Raw genomic sequence first — 24,183 nt, 5'->3', positions numbered from 1 at the left:
ATGCTCCATTGTCACCCTCCGTTCTCATAAATATGAACAGCTTTCCAATCCCCTGTATTTTCCCCTGGTATTCCCCTGTCCTCGTGTTGTAGGCAGGAACAGTTCACAACCCAAGCCCCCCCCTTACCTTTTTGGTGGTGGGGCCACCTTCTGTTTTTAGAAAGCCATAGGCAGGGCTTTATTTCAGCCTTCAGCGGAACTCAGTTCTGGCACCTCTCAGGTGGGCACCATTGCCATTATAAGAGAACATGGTCAGGGGCGGAGGAAGGGGGGCGGAGGGGGCAGTACACCCCGGGTGCCACTCTGGGAGGGGTGACAAGATGGTCCCTACCTCCCCCCAGCTGTAGAGCAGCCGAGGGTGCCCGCAGTCTGTATGGCTGCCGCTCTCACACACTGTCCGTACAGGCTCCCTCTCACACAGCGACTGTATGGGCTGCTGCGCATGAGCACTCCATATGGAATGCTGCTTGTACGGGTTGCCGCACATGCGCACTTTGTACGAGCGTTGCTGTGCAAGCGGCAGCCCTTACAGCCTGCACATGTGTGGCATTCTGTACAAAGTGCGCACACGCGGGAAGCCGCACATGCACAGTCCATATGGGCTGCGCTGCCCCAGGTGCCAGAGAGGGTTCCTCTGCCACTGAACATGGTGCGTTCCGGCACCTCTTTCTCTAGAAAAATAGGTGGGTGTGGTGTGGAGAAAACCACCTCACAGGCCTAATAATAATAATAAAAGTAATAAATTTTATTTATATCCTGACCTCCCCAGCCGAAGCCGGGCTCAGGACGGCTAACAACAATAAAATAGTAAAGGTAAAGGTAAAGGTACCCCTGCCCGTACGGGCCAGTCTTGCCAGACTCTAGGGTTGTACGCCCATCTCACTCAAGAGGCCGGGGGCCAGCGCTGTCCGAAGACACTTCCGGGTCACGTGGCCAGCGTGACATCGCTGCTCTGGCGAAGCAGAGCCGCACACGGAACGCCGTTTACCTTCCCGCTTGTAAGCGGTCCCTATTTATCTACTTGCACCCGGGGGTGCTTTCAAACTGCTAGGTTGGCAGGCGCTGGGACCGAACGACGGGAGCGCACCCCGCCGCGGGGATTCGAACCGCCGACCTTTCGATCGGCAAGCCCTAGGCGCTGAGGCTTTTACCCACAGCGCCACCTGCGTCCCCTAATAAAATAGTGCAACATTCTAAAAACATTTCATTATAAAAATTAATTAAAATCAAATTGATGGCAACCATTAAGCTAAAGTTCTGTGAAGATTGCCAAAGGAGGGAGTCAGGCTGCCTGTCAATGTCTTCTGCCAGTCAAAGATTTTGTACTTTTAGAGGACCGTCTTTAGTATGGCAAATACATGAAATGTATCTGCCTCTGTGAGCTGTACTCTCTCACGTTCATTCTGTCTCAGCCTTGCCTCTCCTCCTCCCTCTATTACCTCCTCCACTGTAAGCTCCATGGGGCAGGGCCTGTCTTCCCCACCACAACCACATGCCACATGCACAGGCCACAGAAGCCACATAGCTGCAGACGCTCACCAAATGCGGAGTCTTCTCCGAGTTCTCTCCCATATCGAAGCATACACTCTCCAAGCAGCCCTTCTGTCTGAGGGTACCCTGTGGCTTTCACTTGCCCTCGTATCTTGGACACGGTATTCAGCATTCCCAGCTTAGCTCTGTAGGCTTAAAAACAAAAACGAAAAAAACCTCAGAGACATTGGTGAGGCATAAAAGGAATACCTAAATATCCGTTTGAAGAAAGACATATATGCTTATTATCCCCACATATTGGAGTAAAGAGTCTGAAGTGTCGTGGCAAATTCAGAAGTGCAGGGTTCCTTCATGATAGTCACAGCCACACCACTTTCTAAGATTGCACAGTGATCTTATAATTATACCACCACCGTAATACAGTGGTACCTCTGGTTGCGAATGGGATCCGTTCCGGAGGCCCGTTTGCAACCTGAAAAGCCTTCAACCTGAAGCACCCTATCTGCACAGGTGCGCAGTGCGATTTGGCGCTTGTGCGCATGCAGCGAAACCCGGAAGTAACCCTTTCCAGTACTTCTGGGTCGCCACGGGACGCAACCTGAAAAGACATAACATGAAGCAAACATAACATAAGGTATGACTGTAATGCGATGTGCATTGCAATGAACAATGCCAATTGCTATGTGTTGCTTTCCAGCTAGACTGACTATTCTATGTGCATGTACAGGAGCAAATGATTTGGAGTCATTAAGGTGTGTTTTCCTTGATGTTCCACTGGATGTAACAGAACTTGCACACCATTTCTTGAAACGGGAGCACCTTGTGTTTCCAGTGTTCCAAAACGTTTAGCTTTGGAACATGCAGAACAACTCTTCAGTGCTCTTCCCATGCACCTTATCCAAAGCGACCCTAGGAGCCAGTCCTCAGTGGCTGTCAGGCGGCAGAGGAACCAACCCCCACAGCAGGTTGCCAGGAACGGATAAGACAAAGAAAAGTCCTTACCATCTGCTTTTTATTCAATATTTACAGAGAGAGGCTTAGGAATGCAGCCTCTTGGAATAATGGCGTTGTCCCGAGTAAATCTCCACGCCCCTTCTCTCCCACTTCCTCATTTGTCATCTCTTCTATGGGTGGCACTGAGGGCCCTTTGCTTCTGAGCTCTTTGCTCTCCTACTTTTAAGGCTCGCCAGGTTCTGGGAGATGGTGGGTCTGGAATGCTTTCTAGCGATAACGTGTCAGCCAGCTGCTGCTCTGGCCCTGCCTCCTCCTCCTCTCCCATTATTTCCCAACTTTCCCCCTCATCTTCCTCTGAGCTGTGACCTCCCTCAACCCCCTGTTGTAATTCTGTCTTCTTCTTCTCTGGAAGGGTCAGGCTGCGGAGGCGGCCTCCACCATTCCTGCTCTGACCAGTCTCTGTTATTGGCTGACTCACCCTCTTTTCACTCTGATTGGATTCAATCAAAGGATGAAATGACTTCTTGGTAGAAAAAACAACAACCGCCCTCTCCTTTCATGCTGATTGGGTGGCTCAGGAATTATTATTATTAAATTATTATTATTATTATTTCATTATTAACATTTGAATTTATATACTGCCCTATACGCGCAGGTCTCAGGACGGTTCACAGGATAAAATCAGAAAATAAAACCAAGTACGTAATCAAAATATAAACAATAACCCAATAACCTACCCCCAGCTGAAAGCTGGGACCCTGCTGCAGAAATAGTAATGAGTCTTTAGTCCTGGACCACTACACCTCTAGAAATAATACTGCCTCACATTATAAGAATATTGTTACTAGGGCAACAATGCTGTCCTCTTATATAGGAATATGATGCCTCTTAATGCCAGGTTCTGGGGATCAAGAGCAGGAGAGTGCAAAACCATGGTTATAAAGGCTGAGATTTACACGGACATTTTCTTCTCTAAGAATTACCATGGGGAAGTGCAACATAAGGAGCAGAGGGGGCTGGCTTATATTATTCTAGTATTGGTTAACAGGCAGTGCCCTGCGGGACTTGACATCTTTCCGCAGGGCCTGCAAGACAGAGCTGTTCCACCAGGCCTTTGGCCAGGGCACAGCCTGACTCCCTCCCTCGGCAATCTTCGTGGAGCTCTGGCCCAATGGTTGCCAGTGGCCTGAATGAATTAATTTTATAATGAATGATTTTAGAGTGTTGTTTATGCTATACTTTTATACTGTTTTATTGTTGTTAGCCGCCCTGAGCCCGGCTTCGGCTGGGGAGGGCGGGATATAAATAAAATTTATTATTATTATTATTATTATTATTATTATTATTATTATTATTAGTGGTTCTCGGAGATCTCTCTCCAACCATCTGCTACCCAAACCTTTTAACTATACACAGAGCCGTCTTTCCTATTGGGTTTACTGGCGTGTTGTGGCAGTAAACCTCTCAGGGGCGCCTCAGTGAGTGGGGAAGCTGTGTGGCTTTGCCGGCGGCCTCCCCTTTCCCTGCACGCCCACCAGCTATGCCCCATCAACCATATGGCTGGCAAGCGTGCAGCTTGCATCCCAAGCCCCCGTGGGAGGAGAGTGGTCCCCACAGAGGCTCGGGAAAAGGTCGACAACTCTGGGAAACGGGGGGAGGGAGGCGCTAGAGGGATCTTTGCACCACGGCGCCGGATATGCTTAAGACAGCCCTGACTATACATCCCGGGGATAGTTACAGCCCCACTCCAATGCTAAGTATTCTTATTATTCCAAATTTCATTGAGGTCAGTGGGTGTTTTCGTGTGGGCCAAATATGCAGGATAAAGCTCTGTTCACCATAGAATCATAGAAACATAGAGTTGGAAGAGACCACAAGGGCCATCGAGTCCAACCCCCTGCCAAGCAGGAAACACCATCAGAGCACTCCTGACATATGATTGTCAAGCCTCTGCTTAAAGACCTGCAAAGAAGGAGACTCCACCACACTCCTTGGCAGCAAATTCCACTGTCGAACAGCTCTTACTGTCAGGAAGTTCTTCCAAAGCAGACCTTTCCCAGCAAACCCTCTGTAGCAAAAAGAGGTTTTAACAGACCCTGCTATGAATGTTATTTGTTCTCAAACTGCAATAGTAAAAGTTCAGCTGATGAGTAACCCCCACCCCCACGCCGCTTTCTCTGAAAATGCACTTAGTTATAGAAAAGGAAAGAAAATCAGGGTGGACAGATAAGCAGTGTGTGCTGGAACCAATAAGAAATAAATCCTTCATTTCTCAGTACATACTACGTCTCATTTTACAGAGATATTACATATTCACAAAGATATTGGTATATGTCAAGAATGGTACAGATTTCCAATCTAGAGGGGAGTTTCTAGATGGGTTTTTACAGGGTAATGTCACAAACAGGCAATGTTTATAACGATTCCGTGACTGTTCTTTCTGAAAATTGCAATTTCATGTGGAAAGCTCTTGACAAAACGGAAGCATGGTTCTTGCAAACATAACCTTGACTTTCACATGACTGTATCTCTCACTCACAAAAAAGGCCAGAGTGCAAACTGTGCAGACAAAAAAAAAAAAAAAAATTCATCCCCAAACTATTTTAAAGAGAAGCGTCAATGGAAAAAAGTCTTCACAAATAAAGCTATTGAATTGTCTCTACATGACAATTACTTTGCCTAGCATTTTATAGATGTTTATCCTATCTTTCAGGGCGTTTTCTGTCACAAGGCAATTTACAAACACAAAATCCCAAATGACTAAAACAACATAAAATAGGGATGGTGGTGTTGCTGGACTCCAAGTCCTATCAACCCCAAACAGCTTGACCAATGGGAATGGACGATGGGAGTTGTAGTCCATCGACATTTGGAGGGCCACAGCTCCCCCACCCCCACAGAACACACAGCTCCCCCACACCACAGAACACCAGCATTTGAACGTTAACATAACATTACAGCAGCAGCTACACATTTGTTAAAATGTGGGGATTCATAACATTAGCCAAATGCAGACTAAATGGTATGGGTTCTGCTGGGGTGACAGGGGCCTTGGCAGCCCCCCCCCCCAAGGATTCCAGCTGATTATATTGACCCAGATCTACATACACTGGACTCTAAGAAGAGAAGAAGAAGAAGAGTTTGGATTTGATATCCCGCCTTTCACTCCCCTTCAGGAGTCTCAAAGCGGCTAACATTCTCCTTTCCCTTCCTCCCCCACAACAAACACTCTGTGAGGTGAGTGGGGCTGAGAGACTTCACAGAAGTGTGACTGGCCCAAGGTCACCCAGCAGCTGCATGTGGAGGAGCGGAGACACGAACCCGGTCTCCCAGATTACGTGACTACTGCTCTTAACCACTACACCACACTGGCTCTCTAAGCACTGTAATCATTATATTGTGCCTCCTCCTTGAGAGGTTCGAAGGGTGGCAACACGAGAACAGGGCCTTCTCTGCAGTGGCTCCCTGTCTGTGGAATGCTCCCCCCAGGGAAGTTCACCTGGTGCCTTCATTATACACTTTTAGGCACCAGGCAAAAACGTTCCCTTTTAACCAGGCCTTGGGTTGATTTGATTGACATCCTATGCCCTTATAAAATGTGGTTCTTTTTTTGGGGGGGTTGCTATTGGGTTGCTGTTTTTATTTTGATTATATATATTGTGGTTTTTTATTTTGATTTTGTTCTGTGAACCGCCCTGAGACCTCCAGGTATAGGGCGGTATATAAACTCTAATAATAATAATAATATTGTTAAGTTAAAATAAAAATAAATAATAATAATAAATTGTCCAGTAGCACCTAGACCAACTATGTTTGCTCTGGTATAAGCTTTCATGTGCATGCACACTTCTTCAGATAGCTTATACCAGAACAAACTTAGTTGGTCTATAAAATGCTACTAGACAAATTTTTATTTATTTTTATTTTTATTTTGACTACGTCAGACTGACACAGCTACCCACCTGAATTATTAAGTTTAAGAGTAATTTAGTGATATATTTGTTGCACTGGTAGAAGATTGTTTCATAAGGGAAAACAGAAGTACAAGGCTCCCGAATGCCTTGGGAGTCAAAAATTTCGGTTCCCGAACGATTGAAAACCGGAAGTTAGTATTCCGTTTTTCGAACGTTCTTTTGGAAGCCAAACGTCTGACGAGGCTTCTGATTGGCTGCAGGAGCTTCCTGCAGCCAATCAGCAGCTGCACTTTGTAAGTCAAGCGTTTCAGAAGTTGAACGGACTTCTGGAACGGATTCTGTTCGACTTCTGAGTTATGGGAGTACATCGCTAAAGGGTGTTATGCAATTGACTGCACCACAACAATCAGCTGTTGCATTGGATTCTTTTGTTGTAGAACCTTCAAACTCTGCCATCCGCTTGCATACGGGCTCTCGCCATAGCAGACCAGAGTGTGTTGATTATGACCTGTATAACTCCTGATGGAAGCATGACATCCAGTGTTTGGATGTTGGGGATAGGAAAGAGCATCCATGGAGATTAAGATGGACTAGCATCATCACCATCCCATGGACGGCACCAGAGGATGAAAAATTGCACAGTGTGTCTGCACAGAAGTGACTGGATGAAACAGAACTGATCAGGATTTCCCTTATAGAGGAGCTACTGGCAGGTAGGGGGATCAGAAATTTCATGGTGCAAAAGCATCCAGCCATGATAGGTCGTTGTGCCCAGAAGCCAAGCAAGGCCTGCATGCAGCAGATCTGATGACCTGGGTTTGCAGTGAAACATCTAGAAGAGGCTATTGGAATCATCTCTATTTACCTGGATTAGGTTGCAGATATTCAGTGGACTTTGACAGGAGTTCTGCCACAGCTTTGCTGGTGATGTCAATCTTCTGTAAGACAAACATATCAAGGCTTTTAAGCAAAATTTCATCGAAATGCCTGTTATCACTCCTTTCAGATGCAGCATAAAAACCTGCGTGTTCTGTGGAAATAACCACAGATGGCACCCGGTCAACTAAGTCAGAGATGGAGAACATCTGGCCTTCCAGATGCTGTTGGAAGACAACTCCCATCAGTCCCAACCATCAAGGCCAATCGTCTAGGAAGGTGGGAGTTGTAGTCCAGTAATGTCAGGAGGGTCACAGGTTCCACATCTCAGAACAAAGTAAAACTGGGACAAGTGGGTGACAAAATGAGATCATGGCAAGATGGACATTTATGTATTCTGTCCAGTAGTAAAGGTAAAAAGTAAAGGACCCCTGGACATTTAAGTCCAGTCAAAGGCGACTATGGGGTTGCGGCGCACATCTCGCTTTCAGGCTGAGGAAGCCGGCGTTTGTCCACAGACAGCTTTCTGGTTCATGTGGCCAGCAGGGCTAAACCACTTCTGGCACAACAGGACACCGTGACGGAAGCCAGAGTGCACGGAAACACCGTTTACCTTCCCACCACAGCGGTACCTATTTATCTAATTGCACTGGTGTGCTTTCAAACTGCTAGGTTGGCAGGAGCTGGGACAGAGCAACAGGGACTCACTTTGTCGCAGGGATTCAAACCACCGACCTTCTGATCGGCAAGCCCAAGAGGCATAGTGGTTTAGCGCCACCTGCGTCCAATAGTAGAGCTGGTAAGAATTCCTAGTTGTTTGAATGGTTTCAGGTAAACAATATTTGCTTCTTTCTATAATCTCACCCCGCACTCCGTAGTTATTTTCCTTATAACATGGTTGGTTTATTTTACTATACTGATATGGTGCAATGGAAGTGAATAGCACTAATTCACGAGCGAGGATCTGCACTCAAGTCAAATATCTATTTCATCCTACCTTGTTGTGAGGGAAAAATTAGAAAGATCCACTTTTGTCACCCTGAGCAACCTGAAGGAAAAACAACAACATACACATCTAACTCATACATAAAAATATAAATTGAACCTAGAACAGGTTCACGTGATCTGAATACTCATGCGGTACAGCCATGTTGGGAGTGTAGACTCTAGACTGGAAAGGAAGGAAGGTAGAGAAACCTTACTTTATCGTCTGGAACCAAGGGCATGTGATTAGCAACAATCTTTGAGCATCTGCTTAGGCTTGTCTTACCCGTTCCATCTCATGGAAATCTTCATCGAGTTTTGTTCCTTCCACTCCGCTGATTTTTTCACTGAATAGCTGCAGGAAAAAAAAGAAAAGCGCTTATATAGCATGAAACAAAAGCTGCACATAAGGCTAGAAAAAATGTAGGAGACCCCACACAAATCCTGTCAAAATCAGGAGTCCCCTTTAGATATTGGAGAGTGCAGTGGGTCAGAGCAGAGGCCCATCTGTCACTCAGTCTATGCCCATGCAAAGTCCACAAGGGCAGGAGGGCAACTGCTCTGTCTGCTGCTGTTCCCAAGTGACTGGTATCCACAGGTATGCCACCTCTCATAATGGAGAAAGCCATCATGGCTGGTAGCCACTAGGAATGGGAAAACCTATCAATTTCATTTTCTCATTCCCCCCCCCTCTCCAATTCTCCACATTTTCAGTTTACAACGTTTTTATTTTAAACCTGTCTTGAAAATCAATTAACTTTTTAGTGCTTACTTCTCTTGATTGCACACAACTTTGTCTAATATACACATCATTCCAGAGCAATTCCCCCTAATATAATGATAGAGTGGTAGAATGATGCAATCACAGTGTTAGAAGGGACCCCATGTAAGTGTGGTAAAAAATGGTTTAAAATTATGATATATGAAACTGCTAAAGATGAGGTAAGGGACGCGGGTGGTGCTGTGGGTTAAACTACAGAGCCTAGGACTTGCCGATCACAAGGTCAGCGGTTCAAATCCCCACGACGGGGTGAGTTCCCATTGCTCGGTCCCTGCTCCTGCCAACCTAGCAGTTCGAAAGCACGTCAAAGTGCAAGTAGATAAATAGGTACCGCTCCAGCGGGAAAGTAAATGGCATTTCCGTGCGCTGCTCTGGTTCGCCAGAAGCAGCTTAGTCATGCTGGCCACATGACCCGAAAGCTGTACACCGGCTCCCTCGGCCAATAAAGCGAGATGAGCGCCACAACCTCAGAGTCGGCCATGACTGGACCTAATGGTCAGGGGTCCCTTTACCTAAAGATGAGGTAAAATGAAAATCAGATAGGGGGGACTTGGGGAAGCTCACTTAACAATGTTTAGAAAAAATAAGGATAAGACAAGAATTTGTTTGTAATGTTTGTATTTCTGTTTGTATTGTTTATTTGTGTTATAAAATGAATAAAAAAAATTGGGGGGGGGGGAGAAGAAGTGACCCCATGGATTATCTAGTCCAACACCCTGCAATGAAGGAATATTTTGCCCAATGTGGGGCTTGAACCCAAGACCTCAGGATTAAGAAGCTCATGCTCTAGCCTGGGACCAATTTACCTGCACCCCTACAGGTATCAAACCTGTGACCTTGGCATTATCCCCACCATGCTCTAACCAACTGAGCTAACCACATTTCTTTAAATTATTTTCAGTAATGCATGCATTTTAATGCACACTATACCTTAGTAATATATGCATTTATATACGTATTACTTGGCTGGAGAACAGCATTGGGAAATACAGATAAATGCACATTTCAAAGGATGTGCTTTGATTCTTGTACCATATTTTCCCATGTATAAGACTAGGTTTTTCCCCCTAAGAAATAATGCCAAAAATTAGGTGTCTTATACTCTGGGCCACCTCTCCCCATTTTCTTAAATCTGAGTCCCCAAAAATAGGGGGTGTCTTATACACGGGGGTATCTTATAGACAGAAAAATACGGTAATTTGGCTGTATCTCAGTACCAGGCGTGACTGGTACACCCAATGTGTAGTTAAAGTAGAATTCCTCACCCCCTGGCATAAAAGACTAGATCAAGTGGAGGGAGGTGCTTAGGGCTAACACATGCCCTTAATCATCTGATTTATTCCCCCCACCACACTCGCGGCTCTAGTCTATCCACACCATACAGAAATTACTGGAAGGAGCTTCACAACACAGTCTGATTACAGAGCCAAAGGCATCAATTAGAGCAAGCGCTCACAGCTGCAGTAACATGACATTCTTCTCCCGTTTTACTGCCTCCGGGTGGCAGCCCTGCTCCACCCAGAAGCCAAAAGGGCTTCTTAAAGATATACTTCAAGGCAAGAAACCTCAGCTGCACTTCCACGGTGCAGGCCAAGCGATAAGGGCACCAACAGCTCACAATCTAAGCAAAACAAGGCATTCCTGAGCACTTAATCTGCTACACTGTTGATATTCTCAGAAAAGAGGCAAGCTTCTTTTTCAAAAGATACAATTTCGAACTGTTTGTGTGTGTGAGAGTTATAAAGCATGTGATATCGGTAACAAAAGAACCATTGACATTAGCCGTCCGCAGGAATGTGTTCTGTGGTTTGTCCCTCCAGGAGCCCAGCCTTCACCACCCTGGTACTGTCCACATGCTTGGGGATGCAATTTCTATTAGTACCAGCCAGGCCAGGACTGATGGGATTTGTAGTTCAAAAGCATCTAGCGGGCAGCAGGTTGGTTAAAGCTCCAAGAGGCAATCTGTGCAAAAGAAAAGAAGATCTGTTGCTCGTTGGTAGAGCATGTACTTTTCCACATAGGGTGTTCTGTGTTCAATTCCTGGAGTCTTCAGCTGAAAAGGATCCAGCAGAAAGTGATATTATGGTCCTGCTCAATGTCTCAAGACTGCTGGCCACAGCAGACAAGGAGCACTTTACTGCTAAATTATACTTCTGCAAAGAAGGCAAGAAAGTCCTATTGCATGTCGCAGGAAACCTCCCCCCCCCAATCATTCAGTTTGTACAAACTTCACACACTTACACACTACATGCGCTACGCTTCTGTTATAAATTCATAGATTCAACCATACATCGGAACTGCACTGTTCCACTTTTATTTTACTCCATGAAGGAAGGACTACAAAATGGGGAAGGTTTGATACAGGCCAGACATAATCCCTTGAGCATACCAGCACATACACAGGAGGCCCTGCCCAGTTGCTATGCCAACCCTGGTGGTCCTAGACAGAAGACCATCAAGATCACAAAGAACTTGCATATGGGAGTGGATTCAGCACGGACTGGAACAAAGGACAAGGATCAGCTCTTCCCTCTGGGGGCAGGAAACTGCAAGCTCCCCTTTGTCACCTGGAAAGTACTCATGGGGAGGGGGGAAGGGGGAACCAGCCAGGTGACAGGACACTCAGGTTACCACCACAACTCCTCCCTCAACTCCTCCTTTTTGTGATGTAGTTGTGATGTAGTCTTAGAGGTGTAGTTTGGGGAATTAGTAACTAATAAAAGTTGGGGTCTTCTTTTGTTCTGGGCTTCCATTTTGCTTCAGCTTGTTGCGGGTGGGAGTCCTGCCACGACAGTATTCAATAAAGACCAAGCCTACAGGCTGCTGTTTTGCTCCAAGTAATCCTGGTTGGTGTCTTTGTCCAAGGGAGCCCTCAGATTTTTCCGTTAGCATGCACAACTGGAAGTTCTTCAGCTCATGCAAGGAGTTGCTTGGTGCTTCTTTGCATGCAAATGCCTCAGGGCTCAATCCTCTCAACCATGCTTTGTAAAACCTACATGAAGCCGCTGGGAGAGATCACCTTCCTGCCCGCTGTCAGATCGTGGCTCCGGAGATATATTTGTTTTAAATGTTGCAATGGTTTTGCGGCTCCCAGTTTTTTTTGCTTCGGAAACGGGTACAAGTGGCTCTTTTTGTCTTAAAGGTTGCAGACCCCTGGTCTAGACTAAGGATTCTGAGCTCCTGTGTTATGATTCAATACAAGGTGTCCAGTTACAGAACATTTCAGGATTTAGGCCTCTACCATTGGCCCTTGAACTCTGAGTTGTGATTCGCAGCTTGGAAGTTTAGACAGCCAATCACGTTAGGAGTGGGAGTGGCCCCGGCTTTCAGGAATGTATATAAGCAGTTGCTTTGCCCCCATTTCCCAGTTATGTGGTTCAATAAAGGTTCTTGCTGCTATCACCGCGTCTTGCCTCATGGGAACCTGCCTACACTTCACCCTCACTGAGAGACATAAAGTTACAGGGAACCAGGCAGAGGGCCTTCTCTGCAGTGGCACCCTCCTTGTGGACCGCCCTCCCATTGCATGTCAGGGAGATAAAGAATTACACAGCTTCTAGAAAACACCTGACGGCAGCCCTATTTAGGGAAGTTTTTAATGTCTGACATTTTTATATACATATATTTTGCTGGAAGCTGCCCGGAGTAGTATACCAGCCAGGTAGGCGAGGTATAAACAATAAAATTATTGTTATTATTATTATTATTTATTATGCACCTCAGGTGGCAGGATCCATGGAGCAGCAGTTCAAGCCTCCAAGCAGGAATCAGCAAACTATTTCAGAAGGGGGGGCCAGTCCACTGTCCCTCAGACCTTGTGGGGGGCCAGACTATTTTTTTTTGGGGGGGTGAACGAATTCCTATGCCCCACAAATAACCCAGAGATGCATTTTAAATAAAAGCACACATTCTACTCATGTAAAATCACGCTAATTCCCAGACCGTCCGCGGGCCAGATTTAGAAGGCAATTGGGCCGGATCCAGCCCCTGGGCCTTAGTTTGCCTACCCATGTTCCAAGGAATGCGGCGCCTGTTCCTGCTGCCGCATGTGGCATCATCAGCTGCTTGGAGGCTGGATCTGTTGCCTCCGTGGCAGCCCCCATGCCACCTCCACAGTGGCCTCTTGGCAAATAGGAGCCACTGCTGGTCTCCTCCCACCCTTGTTCCTGATGCCTATCTTTGCTCAGCCCTCGTTCCCTGACAGGAGGAAAGAGCCATTTTGTGGTTCACCTCAGGTGCCAAAATATCTCGGCTTGGCCCTGCAGCCCATTATAACCAAATGCTTGCAACCTCCAACACTTCTCCTTTTTTTGGTTTGCTTTGCCTTGTCTCTTTTACGACGCTTCCCTACTTCACTGCTAAACTATAAAAAGAGCCTTGCTCCTGTTAAGTCTGCTTGCAAGAGGGTGTTTATTGACCTGCCGTTGTGGCATTCTACCAAACAAGGAGCCTGGGTTATATTTGTTTAGAAATTCCTCTACCTTGAAAATGGAAAATAGAAAATGACACCACCACACAAGGAACTCTAGCAGAACATCACAAGGAAGGAAAAAGATGGCCTGCATTTGTCTGAGAATTAGATAATAAAGGGGGGAGGAGACAGATGCAGAATGATGTGTTGTTACTCTCTTGCTTTCAAGGCAAAAAGCTGGCAAGAAATCTGATTTGATGCACCCGGCGCTCTCCCTTCTGTTGTAGCAAGTGATTTGTTTTGTGTCTCTGTGACCTTGCTGCCTTTTGGTTGTTGAGATATTTTCCCACAGCACCACTGATACATGGTCCAGAGGCCTCAGTAGACTAACCCCATATTTTGCTTGCCAGCAGTAAGCAAGTTTACTACAGGCCTAGATAAAAATCAGAGCTTATGCCCCCCCCAATGTTGTGGGGCTCCAATTCCCATCACCACTAGCCAGGATCGTTACAGGGAACCAGGCAGAGGGCCTTCTCGGTAGTGGCGCCCACCCTGTGGAACACTCTCGCTTCAGATGTGAAGGAAATAAGCAGCTATCCTATCTTTAAAAGACATCTGAAGGCAGCCCTGTTCAGGAAAGTTTTTAATATTGAATGCTGTACTGTTTTTAACACTTGATTGGGAGCCGCCCAGAGTGGCTGGGGAAACTCAGCCAGATGGGCGGGGTATTATTATTAATAATAATAATAATAATAATAATAATAATAATAATAATAATAATAATAATTTAAAGAATTGTGAAAGCTGTGATCTGGTAGTATCAAGAGCAACCTTTCTAAACCTTGGGACACCCCCCGGGTGTTACTGGACTACAACTCCCATCATCCCTGACCACTGGTCCTGCTGGTTGGGATGATGGGAGTTAGAGTCCAACTGCATCTGGGGACCCAAGGTTGAGAAAGGCTGATCTAGATGCTGCCAGATCACAGCTCCCATAATTCAATTTCATGATTCAAAACAACAGAATCTGCACACCCCATCAGGAGAAGAGCGTCAATTCCATGTGACCGAGAGCAAGCCACATTCAGAAAAGGGGTTTCCATGCATTTAGGACCATGTGTCAAAAGGGCCTTTCTTACACTCCTGAAACCAGTATGGTGCCTGGCTCTCTCTTGTGTTAAATGCAGTTAGCTTCTGGGACAGTTACACAGCAAAATTTCAGATAACGCACAGGCAGACATAGAGCATTTTTGTCCACAAGCGAATCAAGTAAAGTTCTGTGACGATAACACAATTTTGCACTTTCCAGGGAAGGAGTCAGTTTCCGCCAGGCTGTGCCACGTGGATCTTTTGGAATAACTCGACTGCTGATGCTTATTCTTCTCACACAACAAAAAAGTACTTTGTACTCTGAAATCTTCAAGACTTCCTTGACAAATCCCTACTGTCTTGCCTGGATGATTTACTATTCAATGATATGTGAAATGGAATATCGCAAAACGGGGGTGGGGAAAAGCGATGCCTAACATTTCAGGAAGTCATTGGTTAGTCATTTCTAGCAAACAGAATTGATGGAGGAAACCAGAAATTTACGCTCTGGCATAGTCTGTAGAAACACACAAGAACTACCTTTCTGAATCTAAGCAGGCCCGGGTCTGCTCAGTGCCTGGACAGGAACCTCATGTTGGTCACTTTCAGTTCCAAATGGCAGCGGATAAACAAATATGAAACAGGGGAACTTAAAGAGAGGAACAGAGAGTTGCCACTGTTAATTTAACTAAAGGAAACATATGAATCTATACGATGGTCCAACCTGATACAATACAATAAGACATTGGCTTGGTGAAGAGTCATCTGGGGTTTGGTTGAATGGAGATTATTATTATTATTTTATTATTATTTATTTCATTTCCATACCACTTTATATTTTTAAGAAAAATCTCAAAGCGGTTTACAGCATATTAAAGCATCAATAAAACAATCCAGAATCAAACATTTCTGAAGGAAGTCAAATATATATAGTCAAAGCAACATAATTCACAGAAAACTAAAATATTATCTTAAAGGTTTCAAAATAAAACATTGCAAAGGTCAACTACAGAATACATATTTAACACAAAGTTAACAAAAAAATCTTAAACATTTAAAAAAACCACCATTGCTATGTGAAGTCAAATATAAAATGCACATTTAAAACAGCATAATTAACAAGAGAATAAAATATTATCACGGCTGTTTGGCAGGCACAAAAAGATGGGGCAAAGATGGAGGCTACTGTCCCTCAAGCCTTTGCTATAGAAGAAGATTAGTGTCTGGAGCCAGCAAATTCATTTCTTTAGGAATACGGTTTTGTGTACAGATTAAGGGCTCCCCCAGACAACCTGCTTAGAATCATGGAATTATATGATTCCAATGATCATTCTAGTCCAACTCCCTGCAATGCAGGAATCTCAGCTAAAGCATCCATGACAGATGGCCATCCAACCTCTGCTTGAAAACCTCCAAGGAAGGGCAGTCCACTACCTTCCCAGGGAGTCTGTTCCACTGTCGATCAGCTTTTACTATCAGAAAGTTCTTCCTGATGTTTAGTCGGAATATGGTTGTGCTGCGCTAAAGTGCTTTAATCCACTTAAATTGTGCAAAAGTCTAAATTTCCTGTATGCCCTTGAATCCATCTTGCAAAATACTGACTGTCTGGAGGCAACCAGAGTTAGAGGCAGTATTGCAGAACAAACCAAAAATGCTCTTTTGGAGACTTGTGCTTTTAATATGGCATGCTGATATTACAATACGTATTTTCAGTGCCAGGTTGAAACCCTCTTCTTTACCCAGGAAGTTCAGATGACATTTTAATCAGTACTTTGCCTTACCCTGCTCTTTAATTTTACATGTTTACTTTGCCTCTTATTTTTGCCTATGCTTATATGTTGTATTTCTGTGTTGGGTAAATAGTTTTATTCACAGCTTTGTACACGACTTAGGAATCTTTTTGATCAAGGTTGGCTAAGAAATATTTTAAATAAATAGTATACACATTCAATTCCCTCCCTGCAATTTTCCTGCTATGCTCTCTGCGCATTGATAATTTACAGAAAGAGAGACTCTCTCCAGTGCGGACCTTATTAAGAGGCCCAGAACTGCTGAAAGACATAGATTTTTGGATCCAGTAATGTAATGTATGGCAGATCGTACATCTAATTCTTAACGAGTTTATGGAATCAAAGAATGCTGGACAGCATTGGAAAGAGCCAGGTGCAAGCAAGATGGTGATTCTTAAAATACTTGGGAACTTGCAAGATCATTGGCTCCCTAACATCTCTGCAACTGTGTTGCATTATTCATGAAAGGCCCTGTTGGTCCACAGGGCATTCTCTGGCCCAAAGATTCATGTTGATTAAGGAACTTTGACAGGTAACTGGAAGCGGAGTTTAAAAAACAAGCTCTACCCTTAACTTGACAGATCCATAAATAAAAAGGGTATAGAAGCAGACATCTGTAAACCCAGCCTATGTCTATTAGTGTTTTTTAACCAAACCAAGACATAGTTGTCGATCTAAAAATCTGACTAGCCAGAACGGAAAATCAGTTGTGGCAAGATGAAAGGGAGAAGCCATTTAAGCCATGGGTGAAATTTAAGTGTCGAATAGTCCTGCTGGATAGCTCAGTTGGTGCTGATAACGCCAAGGTTGCAGGTTTGATCCCCATATGGGACAGCTGCATATTCCAGATGTTGGACGAGATGATGACTCTAAAATGTGCTATTTGAAGTCATGATCCCTGATAGACGCTCCAATATCAAGTGAATAGCTATCAACAGATTTCCATTTTCAAAAAACAAGGAAACAAACAAAAAACCACACACCTACACCAGGATTTAGCGTTTGGGCACTTCCAGACTGTTGCTATTTACTACTGAGACTCAACAATGAACTGCCAAATTCAGTTTGCACAATTAGTTGGTTTGGTGCTCTTCCACAGCACACCCACTTCCACCAGCCTCAAACCCACACTTTTAGCAATACAGAAAGGGCCAGGAAAATGCAGTGGGAACACTGGGGTAGCACAACATAATCTCACCTCCTTGTAAACAATAAAAAGGTAAAGGGACCCCTGACCATTAGGTCCAGTCACGGACAACTCTGGGGTTGCGGCGCTCATCTCGCTTTACTGGCCGAGGGAGCCGGCGTACAGCTTCCGGGTCATGTGGCCAGCATGATTAAGCTGCTTCTGGCAAACCACAGCAGCGCACGGAAACACTGTTTACCTTCCCACCGCAGCGGTACCTATTTATCAACTTGTACTTGATGTGCTTTCGAACTGCTAGGTTGGCAGGAGCATGTAAACAATAGGTGTTCAATAAATAGTCAGCATCGGCCAACAAATCAATGTTCCATTAACAGGTCATCTAGAAGAGACCTATGTAAAGATCAGCTGTTGGCTTAATGGATGGAGTTCAAGCCATGACCCAGGAAATCCCCCAGTTCACCCTAGCTGCTAGCTCCGGATGAATGCCTAGGCAAGCCAATATAACTCAGATTCAGATTCCATCCACAGTATGTAAATACCCAAAGTGGTCCACCTTACAAGATTGTTGTGAGGAATACTAAGAAGCAAAATATTGTGTATTTTAAATTATAACCGAAAGCCAACTGATGGATCTAAACATTGTGCTAAGAAGACCAGTACTTAAAAGGCTCTGATCCCTTGGCCATCTCAGTTGTGTGGCGAGACCCCGCAGCAGCCCCCCCCTCCCGTTGGAAATAACTCACACAAGGACACGGATATTAGGTTTATGTTATTGGGCAAATTTTGGCCACAACTTTATTGAAATTGCAGAATGTGAGCGGTTTTGGCTTAGGCATTGATTGGACCTGACTATATCTGATTCCTGCCCATTGTGCAGGAAGTCCCCAGTAAGGGTAAACCACCGGTAGGGGCAGCCCTGTTGATGTGAACCAACTCAAGCTCCCCCTGGTGTTCCCGTTGGGGTCGTGTCAAGGCCTTAGCCCCCCAGCCGGGCTTCGGACTAGATCAACACCCCCGGGTTCCTTTAACGGAATACCCTTAAGCATGGAGGGGCAGGTGATGGCCACACCTCCCTCCCCCCCACAAGGTCAAACAATGCCTAACCGCAACCCTAACAAAGTTGTGACGATTGCTACGTGGTAGGTGAAAACCAAGCGGCCAGTGCCAATTTGCCAAGTGGAAAAATTCCTACCAGGCCCCTCGGACAACCAAGGCGACCAACCGAAGTCCATAGCAAGGCCATTGCCTAACCTGCAAAATAGGGAGAGAGGGCGGGTGATTGAGGAAGCGAGCCAAAGAGGAAGTCCTCTGGCTTGCTGCTCCGTTTAAACGGCCCCGGATTGGCTGGCCGGGCTCTGACGTGGCCGGGATCCCCCAGGCAACGGGGGGCAAAGTCCCCTGCCCCCGGTGGGGAGTGGGTGGCCACGCGGTCCGCCGCAACTCCTCCCCACTGGGGAAGTGGAGCAGATTTGTCGCTTTCCAGCTCTTCAATGTCCTTTCAACCAGAATTGTGCATAGCATTCCAAGTGCGACACTTTTTCTTAGCTTCATCTTTTGTTACGCCTTTGATCAATCCAGAGTCTTTGTTCTGAGGGTTTTAAAAGAAAGCTCAGCAGGAATCATATGCTTCCCGAGGCAAGCTCACCTTTCATTCTTCCGACTGTTCCTTTTGTGCATTCTCATCTCCCCTTTCAGAATTCACTTCTATTTTGCCAACTTAACTTAAACCGACACCATACATTTGCTTGGGATAACTGGGCATGTTCTGAATAGCTTCCAAGCAACCGCAGAGAAATCTGATTTGTAAACAGTCTTCGAATCTCTTTAATTTGCAGTATGACAGAGGTTTATAAATGACGTTGGTGCAGAGAAGGAAAGAGCCCTTTTGCTCCTCTCAAGAGTAGCCAGAAGCTGAGGGTCATCTAATGGAGCTGGCAGGAGATATAGGACAACAAATAAACTCCTCCACACAGCACATCATTAATTTACAGAATTCATTGGCACCAAAATTGGTGTTTGCCATCAACAAGCACCACCAAGAACAAGCACATATTTCAAGCACAAACGATGCACATTGCTTCCTCAAAAGAATAACATTTAAAGAATCCTGGAAGCTGTAGTTTGTTAAGGGTGCTGAGAGTTGTTAGAAGAACCCAATTCCCCTAACAGAACTATAATTCCCAGAGTTCCATAGGAAGAGAAGTTCATTGTTAAACACTCTTGGAACTGTAGCTCTGGAGGTGTATACAGTGGTACCTCGGGTTACATACGCTTCAGGTTACAGACTCCGCTAACCCAGAAATAGTGCTTTAGGTTAAGAACTTTGCTTCAGGATGAGAACAGAAATTGTGCTCCGGCGGTGCGGCAGCATCGGGAGGCTCCATTAGCTAAAGTGGTGCTTCAGGTTAAGAACAGTTTCAGGTTAAGTACGGACCTCCGGAACAAAGTACTTAACCCGAGGTACCACTGTATAGTGTGAATGTAGCAATATCCATCCTGTAGCTGAGACTAAAACCTGACCGAACGGTGAAACATCCAGTCTACGTTTTTGTACTTTTTTTTTTTCAATTTTGTCCTCATTCCCCATCCACTTTCTAGTTTGTGTAACCTTTCACCTGATGCAGAGTTCTGGGGGAACTTGAAAACTTGCTGCTGCTGAACTAACATCTTCTTCTGTTAAAACAGTTGTTCACCACAGTTAGGAGCAATCGTGGACCCATTTTTCCAACGGAGGACCTTTACATAGATGAATCCTTCTGCAATCCACCTACCACCAGCCTCAACAGCTGCTCCTCTAGAGCTCCCAGATGGCAAATGTTTACGCAGCATCAATGCTCTGCTAGCTTGCAAACCAGCAGGGGGTCAAAATCTTTAAATTGTTTTAGCAGAAGATGCTGCCCCAGTGCGTGGGCCTGCGCAGCAGGAGGCTCAAACCCCCATTGTTTCACATCCCTAATTTTATAGACACCCTGTTGGGAAGAGGTCAGATTTAATCACCGCAAAGGCAATGGTTTTGGTTTTTTTTTAAATATGTAGATACACCCTGTTTCACAGAGTTCATACAGACCAGGACTAATTAAATCTATCATGTAAGAGAGGCTGAGCCATTCCTATTTTGGAAAACAGATATTTCCACAGGCGGCACACGTTCACAGGCACTGTTGACAACTCTCTAGACATGCCGCAGCAGAAATGTTTTGCAGCCGTTTTCACTGCTGTTGATTTTTGGCAAGAATTTCATTCATTTATCCCAATTCAGTAAAGGAGATACGCACATGGGAGGAATTTTTGCTGCAAGGAGTGTGTCTTGATGGAACTAGGTCCCAAAACACATCTCTGTACTGGGATACGTGTTTAAAGATAAGGCATCTAAATGTAGCTCCCTGTCCAGAAGAAGAACATGGGGAGCTCCAAACAAAGTGGGGTGCACATGCTGGGCCTGTCATCAATGATCCAGGAGACCCCACTTTGCATGAATCGAGTTCTTGGGTCAGCAGGGAGATTCTATCCATGCTTGCCTGAATGCTGTTAAGACACTCCTTGGAGATCTCTGTGCTCACCACTTGAAAGGTCAGGAGTGGACAGCATGTAGCCAGCACACATGGAGACTTTGACAGTGGAAAGTGCCCCCCCACACCCCGCAATTCCTGGATACAGTTGAGGGTTTACACGTTCTTTTGAATGTCTAGGAGGGACAGCGTTGAAGGGAGAACAATCCATTGCCATACCCATGGGCATTCATTGTGCATCATCATCATCACCATTGTATTTTTCGCTCCACAAGATGCACTTTTTTATTCCTTGTAACGTGGTTACAAAGCACAGATCCACATGGATCCTCAGGATTTTTGCATTGGGTCACCCCAAATTCACCATCAGATCACATAGCATGTCCAAGGCTACAGCCTGCACCAAAAAAATCACACACCCACTGTTGCGTGGGGCCGCAATGGTGCAAAAACGTGGTTACAAAGAACAGATCCACATGGATTCTCAGGATTTTTGCACTGGGCTACCCCAATCTCACCGTCAAATCACATGTCTGTGACCACAGCATGAATCACAAAAATCATACATCCACGGTTTCGTTCAGATTTTTTTCTTCTTATTTTCCTCCTCTAAAAACTAGGTGCGTCTTATGGTCAGGTGCGTCTTATGGCGCGAAAAATGCGGTGATGCTTGAATTTATATACCGCCCTATACTCAGGGGCCTCAGAGCAGTTCACAGAATTATTACTTATATCCAGAGATAAAAGAACCAATCACACGAAGTCATACAGTTCAGATCAATATTATTCAACCTCCATTGCAAATCAGGTTTATTGTCAAAATTTACAGGCTTTCAGCTGTTTGCAATGAACAAATCAAACAAAAGCAACTAAAATAGCTCAACACATCAGGTGCTTCAAGTGGTTCCCCCAAATTCAGCTGAAATTGCAACTTATACTGGCTTCTCTAATCTATTATTCAACCCAAACAGGTGTTCTCTCCAGCACACCTGATGCAACTGCAACTAATCAATATTTGGGAGTGTGTGAAGAGTTGGCTCCCATACATGCAGCCATCAGGATAAAAAATGACCACCACCCCCTATGGATTTATGGCATGCCTTTCTCTGGTGTCATTACAGATGAGGAGTGAGCTATACACCGTAAACAAGCCAAGGGGCAAATAGCTGCTGAGCCACACCCACCACTGTGAGGCCTGAGGAGGTGATGATGATGATGATGTCTCCCCAGCTGCTGCTATTGGCTGTGGACTTCATGTGATGTCACAAAAGCACATGGCAGCTCAGTGGATATACAAAAGCAGCCCAAGAGGAATGCCAAGGCAAAAGCTTGAGGAGGACACAGTGGACAACAGCTGTGTTATTCAACACTTGGTGCCTCCTTCCACAGGGAGGCGAAGCGGCAGATGGAAGGAGGTAATCATCCATCAATGGGATGCTGTGAAGCAACGAGAAGGCAAGTGGACCTGCTGGGCAGGATCGCGGCGTGAAAGCGGCTGATATCCATGGCTGGGAGCTGGCGATGGACCTGGCAGAAGCTGGCAGTCAGGGGTGTAGGGGCAGTCCGCCCTGGGTGCCCTCACTGAGGGGGGTGACATTCGGCGTGCCGCCCACCCGTGACTCCCAAGCCTACCCTGAGTTGTGGAATTCCCCCTTCCCTCTTCATTTTGATAGCTTGGGAGTTGTGGGCTGACGGTGCACCAAATGTCCGCCATGGATGGCACGCTCCGCCCCCGTGAGTGGCTCGCTCCGCCCCTGGCTGCAGGGCGTGCACCCTAGTGGCTATCCCACGCCCGGGAGGGCACTCTCTGCACCACACCCCCCTCGAGAGAGCGCCTGCCCTGGGCAGCACGGGCATACGCTCAGCCGCTGCTGGCAGTTGTTGCTGGACGGAAGCTGATGTGATTTATATTTAAGAAGAAGAAGAAGAGTTTGGATTTGATATCCCGCCTTTCACTCCCTTTAAGGAGTCTCAAAGCGGCTAACATTCTCCTTTCCCTTCCTCCCCCACAACAAACACTCTGTGAGGTGAGTGGGGCTGAGAGACTTCAGAGAAGTGTGACTGGCCCAAGGTCACCCAGCAGCTGCACGTGGAGGAGCGGAGACGCGAACCCGGTTCCCCAGATTACAAGACTACCGCTCTTAACCACTACACCACACTGGCTCTCTTAAATCTTTGAATAGCTTTGGAAGTGGATATAGGCTGTAGGGTTAGAAGTAGAAGATACTGTATTTTAAAATAGTATTATAGTATTATTTGTAAGTGATAAAATGTGAAGTTATTTTAAGTGTGATTTAAAAAAAGAAGATGGTTAGAAATTATGATATATGCAAACTACTAAAGATGACGTAAAATGAAAATCAGATAGGGGGGACTTGGGGAAGCCCACTTAACAACGTTTAGAAAAATAAGGATATGACAAGAATTTATTTGTATTGTTTGTTGTTTTGTTTGTGTTCTTTATTTGTGTTATGAAATGGAAAAAAAAGGAAAAAAAGGAGTTATACTTCAACACCTTCCATATGCACTGCATCAGGAAGATTTTGGGCATCAATTGGCAAGACAGAGTCTCAAACCAATATGTGCTCTCCCGAGACCACATTCCGAGAATATTCACACTTCTGAAGAAGAAGAAGAAGAGTTTGGATTTGATATCCCGCCTTTCACTCCCTTTAAGGAGTCTCAAAGCGGCTCACATTCTCCTTTCTCTTCATCCCCCACAACAAACACTCTGTGAGGTGAGTGGGGCTGAGAGACTTCAGAGAAGCGTGACTGGCCCAAGGTCACCCAGCAGCTGCATGTGGAGGAGCGGAGACGCGAACCCGGTTCCCCAGATTACGAGACTACCGCTCTTAACCACTACACCACACTGGCTCTCTACAAGTACTTCTGCCTCAACAACGTCTACGCTGGCTTGATCATGCCAGCGTTTCTAAGTTTCATGGCTTGGAAGATGACAGGATCTCCAAGGGAATGCTGTATGGGGATCAGGTTTCCGGCACCAGGTCCATTGGCAGACCAACTCAGCATTACAATGGTACGTCGGGTTACATATGCTTCAGGTTACATTTGCTTCAGGTTACACACTCCGCTAACCCAGAAATAGTACCTCGGGTTAAGAACTTTGCTTCAGGATGAGAACAGAAATCGCACGGCAGCAGCATAGCAGCAGCAGGAGGCCCCATTAGTTAAAGTGGTGCTTCAGGTTAAGAACAGTTTCAGGTTAAGAACGGACCT

At 45.6% G+C, this 24,183-nt stretch overlaps 1 protein-coding gene and 1 long non-coding RNA gene across 3 annotated transcripts in view; both read right to left on the bottom strand.

Annotated features, from left to right (window-relative positions):
- The window catches only part of LOC309518592, a 128,935-nt gene that overhangs the window by 15,425 nt on the left and 89,327 nt on the right, over positions 1-24,183 (bottom strand). The window lies entirely within an intron of this gene.
- Positions 1-24,183, bottom strand: part of SH3GL3 (SH3 domain containing GRB2 like 3, endophilin A3) — a 37,515-nt gene that overhangs the window by 9,200 nt on the left and 4,132 nt on the right. The window contains exons 2-5 of one of the 2 annotated variants that reach the window (XM_082198703.1): positions 8,506-8,574; positions 8,341-8,406; positions 7,225-7,297; positions 1,540-1,683 (exon numbers count right to left, since the gene is read on the bottom strand). In XM_082198703.1, coding sequence (XP_082054829.1) covers positions 1,540-1,663 — 124 coding nt within the window. In that variant the 5' untranslated portion in view covers positions 1,664-1,683; positions 7,225-7,297; positions 8,341-8,406; positions 8,506-8,574. The remainder of the gene's footprint in view (positions 1-1,539; positions 1,684-7,224; positions 7,298-8,340; positions 8,407-8,505; positions 8,575-24,183) is intronic. The other variant, XM_082198702.1, reaches the window with a different exon arrangement.

Source organism: Podarcis vaucheri (assembly GCF_965113315.1).
Source record: "Podarcis vaucheri genome assembly, chromosome: 14".
Lineage (NCBI taxonomy): Eukaryota > Metazoa > Chordata > Lepidosauria > Squamata > Lacertidae > Podarcis > Podarcis vaucheri.
The sequence above is the reverse complement of the archived record's forward strand: the minus strand, read 5'-3'. Positions and strand labels throughout refer to the sequence as shown.